The sequence below is a fragment of the Wolffia australiana genome, chromosome 14 (assembly GCF_029677425.1).
Source record: "Wolffia australiana isolate 7733 chromosome 14, ASM2967742v1".
Classification (NCBI taxonomy): Eukaryota; Viridiplantae; Streptophyta; class Magnoliopsida; order Alismatales; family Araceae; genus Wolffia; species Wolffia australiana.
This window is the reverse complement of record NC_135848.1, coordinates 10,222,564-10,228,458: the sequence shown is the minus strand read 5'-3', so window position 1 is coordinate 10,228,458 and position 5,895 is coordinate 10,222,564. Positions and strand designations below refer to the sequence as shown.

General features: G+C 35.4%; 1 protein-coding gene across 1 annotated transcript; it reads left to right on the top strand.

Moving 5' to 3' along the window:
• The first annotated feature begins 2,296 nt into the window (after window positions 1-2,296).
• Window positions 2,297-5,355, top strand: LOC144712145 (ATP-dependent Clp protease ATP-binding subunit CLPT1, chloroplastic-like). The gene is made up of 6 exons (XM_078586333.1): window positions 2,297-2,672; window positions 2,773-2,811; window positions 2,908-3,017; window positions 3,972-4,151; window positions 4,908-5,035; window positions 5,133-5,355. Exons 1-6 carry the CDS (start codon window positions 2,440-2,442, stop codon window positions 5,163-5,165), a joined length of 723 nt encoding a protein of 240 aa, XP_078442459.1. The 5' UTR covers window positions 2,297-2,439; the 3' UTR covers window positions 5,166-5,355.
• The last annotated feature ends 540 nt before the right edge of the window (window positions 5,356-5,895 follow it).

Genomic DNA, 5,895 nt, shown 5'->3' with positions numbered 1-5,895 from the left:
GGTAGACACCCATAAGCACACATAGTTACCACTAACTAGGTGCACTTGCGCAAGAGTTTGTTTGTAAACATGAAACTATTAACCCATCAGAGATCTTGTTCTCCACACGGCATACAACCATCACGTTGATTAGGGGTCCGCCTTACTGTAGGAAACATTGAGCTTCTTGTCACAATGACCTGTTGGCTGCATGCTCAGAATGCACAATTATGTGATTCTGGTACTAACAAGGGGTTTTCTGATAATGACGAGCAATTTGAGGTAATGATTCTCATCTTTAATTTCACATTGTTCCAGAAAATTTTAATTTTTTATTACCCCGTTGTTTATTTCAGAGAATAATATGTGCCTCATGTAATAGGTAGGAGGGTATTTACCAAGGTGGGGGTGAACTCTTGTACCATTTAATGGTGTTTTTGTTTGGATTTTGAATGATGTAGCTTGGTTATCCATTGGAATAGTCCATATCACACGTGAATACTTTGTCCATGTCGAAACACATCTCTCAACTGATTAATGGGATAAATGTTGTTTTTTCAAGCCAATGAGATAATTTAATGCTGACTTTCGTGTTTAAGTTAAAACAATAACATCAAAAAATGTTCTAAACAAATGGTAGTGATCCACTAATATGCTATAACTTTATATACTATTGCATCTTCTAAATATTAGTGCCTTACTCGATGAGGATTATATCCTTTCTGAGAATACTTAATTATTTCATAATTTATATCCATTTATTGCATCATACAAGAGGATCAATACATATAGTAACACTTCACTCTATAATGTTTATAATATATCATTCTTATTTTAAATCATTTTCTAATTAGTTTTCATTTACATTTAGGTTTATTAAATCATTTCGAAATATAGTTATTTAATACAAATATAAAGTTTGATTAAAACTCATATGGCATTGGCTCTAATCCTCTTTCCATAATTTTATTATAGATAAATAGTTTATAAACTATTCATTTTGGCATCATAGTATACTCAATAGGACAAATACATATATTTTATTTTTTCCTCTTCCATAAACATTATAATGTATTTTTGTATACATTGATAAATATTTTACTTTGACCATCATATCTCTCTTTTTATTTTACACATTCAGAAATATTTTCACTTTTTTCATCATTAAAAAATCTGTGACCACCATCACAATAGCAGGCGTCTCACCAATCACCCATCTGAGACCCTGCATCGCATCATCCATCCCAAATATTTCATCACATCATCCATCACCTTCATAAATTTCTCTTAGATCATCCGTTATGAATGACATGACCAATGACGTAACGTTCCTTAGATCAAAGATGCTTATTATGTTGAGATGAAATCTGTACAATATATTTACCTCGATTGTATGCATTCAAAAACTAATTCCAAGCTTAAAATTTATTGAATCTTCACACTGAATTATCAATACTGTAGGATACAAGTGTTTGTGGTGTCAAGATGAATAAATATTTTTATTGAACCAGTAGAACGATCAAAGACACATTCAAAATATCATAAACACAATGGACCAAATTTTGGAATTCAATTGATTTATACTCATGCTGTGGATGAGCATTTATCATGAGACATTGGTCTTCCACATCATGCATCATATAATATTTGTCAATTGAAATATATGAGTTATGATCTTAAAAGTTTAAACATAATCACCAAATTTTACTCGTGGACCAAAATCTTATTTAATAGATCAATGCAAGTTATGAGGGCTAATTAATATTCCAGATAAAATCAACCTCAGACATATCTATATAAAAACCAACTCCTGGATACTGATGAGGCGTAACAATTAAGTGCTTAGCCAAAATTGCCAGTTTCTGTAGCAAATTAATATCTGTAAGACTGATATTATCACACAGATTTATGAAAATATTTTGAAATATTCATAAATAATAAGATTAAGTATTATATTATAATTTGAAATTTATGCAATCACATCAATTACCATTTTAATAAAATTCAATAATTGATAGCACGCAAACAGTAAGTTCATACTTTTTATTCAGGTCTGCACTACTAGAAATCTTTTATATTTCCAAAAATTATGGGCACTCATTCGATTGCAGTTTACACCGTAGCTTCTCATTTGATCAATTATTACCCATTTCAAGTTTTAAAAAATCTTGCACATAAGATCACATTTTGGATGTTACTAGGCCCGTTATTGGCGAACGGCCTGAAAAAATGCAAATCGTTTTAAATTTCCAAATTTCTCCTCGTGGGGGACTAAAATGCAAAAAGCCATCATCATCAGCAAATAGCAAAGATTTCCGCTTTGTAGATAGGAGTAGCGAAGCGACGAGAGGTACGAAAACCGGCGGGCAAGGGGCTCTTCATCTCTCACCCATCTTCTTCCCCATCCATCCGAAGAATACCCAAGTTCTCAATCCTTGAAAGTTTTTCTCTGAGAGAAGAATGGCCGGTCGGGTGCTTTCTTTTGGGCCTTCTTCTGCTTCTATTTCTTCCCCTTCAGCCGGGTTGGGGAGATTGACCCATCTCTTCTCTGCATCTCAGTCGCCGGGTCCACTACGGACATTCGTAGTCGGCGATTCAAGCTTCAACCCGAACCATGCCGCTTTCTCTTTTCCTCGTCTTCGGAGGCGCAGCACGCCTCAAGCAACGGCAGTGCTTTCTATTTTACCCTCTGCGTAGGTTTTCCTTGCCCATTTGGGTTTTTTGAATTTTTTTGAGATGTTTCAAAGTTTTTGTGCTTGTTGTTGAGTTGCTTTTGTGTACATTTTATGATAGAAAACCGGATCGGCCTGGGTCTGGAGATGGAGCTCCCAAGTGAGTGCCTGTGACCACTTTGAGTCTTCCCTAATCCGTTGTTGATCTTCTCTGTCCATTTTTTTATATTTTTTTATTTGGAAAATATGAATACAGATGGTCTGCGAGGGCTATTAAATCGTTTTGTATGGCGGAATTGGAGGCAAGGAAGCTCAAGTATCCCAATAACGGGACCGAGACGTTGCTAATGGGGATTCTAGTCGAGGGTAATTTCTCAATTTATCCTTCTTTTATGTTATTTTTCTGGCAATCTCTTTTTCTTTTGATGGTCTTTGATTTCACCTCTCAAATTAGAACTTTTGTGGATATACATATAAGAAGTCCGCTTGATCTGATGTTACGAAACTTGAAGAGTTGTTTTAAATAGTATCTCATGATATAATTATGCAGTCCAGAGAGATAGTGAAGATTATGCAGTCAAGATGAAGGAGATGAGCAAATTTTTTTCCTCCTGTTGGTTTTCCATTTTGTGATTTTTTAGGATGATGAATATCTTTACCGTTCTCTAGTTGCTTTTTTCCCCCAAGTTTCTAGATACTTCTGTTTTGGAACTTCCGTACCTTTTTTCTTCATTGCAATTGTATACTTGGGATTCCTAGTATTAGAAATATCTTTGATTGAACTTCTTATCTTTTCCCTAGCATTTACGTTGGAATTTGTGCGGAAGAAGGCCCAGAATTTCATTTACTAAATCGCAGTAACTCACTTTCTGTTTCTTTTAGTTGCTAAAACATATTTCCTTCTGGTCTGCTTGAAATAATTTTTGGGATATATATTTTTTCTCAAGTCTCGTCATGCTCAACTTTCTTTTCTCCTAGATTAGAATTTCCGGGTCCTCTTTTTCATCGCAATTGTATACTTTGGATTTTAAGTATTTATTCGAATCAATCATTTCTTCTCTTACATCTATGATGAAATTTGTGCTAATGAAGCCCCATAATTTCATTTATTCGTTTTTAGAAACTTACTTTCTATTTCTCGGAGTCGATTTAAGATCTCGTCGCATGCAAAATATTTTTGGGATATGAATTTCTGAGCTTTCTGCATGATCCACTGCATTGATATTTCCTTGAATCGATGAATTTCTGTTCTTTGTTCTTTTCCTCTCCTGCGTGACATACGTTGCACTTCTTTCTGAGTAATTTATTCTCTGTTTCAAGGCACTAGTCTTGCATCTAAGTTTTTGCGAGAAAATGGAGTTTCCTTGGCCAAAGTCCGGGAGGAGACGATAAAGCTGCTGGGAAAGTCAGACATGTATTTCTTCAGCCCTGAACATCCTCCGCTAACTGACCCTGCTCAGAGAGCTCTTGACTGGGCAGTTGACGAAAAACTAAAATCAGGTACTCAAAATTTTTTTACTCAACAAATTTGATTTCGGGTTTGAATTCGTTCAGGATGATGATGGAGAATGGCGTTGATGAATGTCATCATAACTGTTATAAGTATGAATCAATTTGATGAAAACATTGTCATTATCTTGTCATCATCTAATCATCACCTCATCATCATCTCATCATTTGTTCTGGTATCAAAAACATATGATGCAATCAGGTTATGATATGATGATGAATTCCTCATAATCAGCCAATCAGGGGATGACCATTTTCCTCCCTCAACTGTCTTTAACTCCTTGAAATTTATGGTTTTCTTGCGGAAGACAAACAATTTGCTTATTAAATTACTCAGCGAATGCTGGAAGCATTTGAAGAAAGATAACATCACATATCTATTATTCAACGCCGGTCCAATCTCGTGTAAAATATGCTAATGGGGAATGTTGTCAGCGTTGAAATGATAAATCCTTGATATTACAATTATGCCATTCAGGGAGGGAAAGAGATAGGACTTAAAAAAATGAGATTATGGTGATCTGTGCTGACAAAAAATGAGAGCTTTAGGAATGGAATTAAAACTGATTTGATTTTGATAATTTGGGAAGAAAACAGATGTGATTTTCTGATGTTATACCCTGTAAGCGTTGATTCTAGTCTATTCTATGTACCCGTGAAACCTCTATGAACCCTTATCTCGAATTCTGCCTTCGATGCATCATTGTTGGCGTTTATGTGAAAATGGCTTAAGCGTAAAAATTTCAGGTGTTGAAGGAGAAGTTACCACGACCCATCTTCTTTTGGGAATATGGTCTGAAGTTGACTCAGCTGGGCACAAGATCCTTGCATCTCTTGGTTTCAATGAGGAGAAGGCCAGTCAGCTCGCCAAGACTGTAAGTTTCTGCTGTGGACTGGTCATTTCTTTCTACCTTTATGATTCCCATCGGCAAAATCTAATTCATTTTCTTTCTTTTTTTGTACTTTTTTCAGGCCGACAAAGATTTTGAACTCAAGTATAGGTAGTGGAATCGCCGCTGTCAGCGTATTTTTCCCCCTTTTTTCAAATATTTCTCTGTTAACGAGCCCAAGTTCATGGAGCTGTTTCATTTGTCTCTGGTAGATCCGGAGCTGCCTTTGATCCATCTCTTGATATCTACCTCTTTATATTTCTCTCCATCTCTCATTTATAGATGATACCTCTAGTTTATGTCAAGATTATGGGGAAGATAATGTTTCCAAAATATGTCTGAGTTTCAAGAACACGTAAAGATCTTGGTACTGAATGACTCATAAGAAGGATGGATACTTCAATTTTAGTGCGTTGAAAATTTTGAGATGCAAGGAGATGGTACATTGCCTTGTATAACTTTGTGGAGAGCAATGTATGGGAAGGATGAAGTTATGAAGGGATCACAAGAAACCTTCTTAGTTGGTTCGTGCAGATGTATGTGGGCATTTGAAAAAGCCTCCATTATATGGAAGTGATTAGTTATATTTTATCATTACACAATAATGAAGAGAGTGTGATTTATAAAGTGAATGTGGATGTATTCTGTATGCTCACTAAGTTTGGGACTATGGAAGAAATATGAGTGACATCAGGATGAGAACCTCATAGAGATGGGATTAGAGAGTGCTTATCAAAATGATTTAATGATTATGCAAAGAAGTCTGGAATCAAGAGACAACTCACTATTGAGTAACCATCTCTGTAAAAGAGATTGATGAGAGATAAGTTAGAACTCTTGATGCA

What these genes read in the sequence shown, in the direction of transcription:
- LOC144712145 (XM_078586333.1), top strand. Translation starts at nt 2,440, where the DNA reads ATGGCCGGTCGGGTGCTTTCTTTTGGGCCTTCTTCTGCTTCTATTTCT. An exon ending in TCTGGAGATGGAGCTCCCAA is followed by an intron (nt 2,812 to 2,907) that starts GTGAGTGCCTGT and finishes ATATGAATACAG; the next exon opens with ATGGTCTGCGAGGGCTATTA. An exon ending in TGACGAAAAACTAAAATCAG is followed by an intron (nt 4,152 to 4,907) that starts GTACTCAAAATT and finishes TAAAAATTTCAG; the next exon opens with GTGTTGAAGGAGAAGTTACC.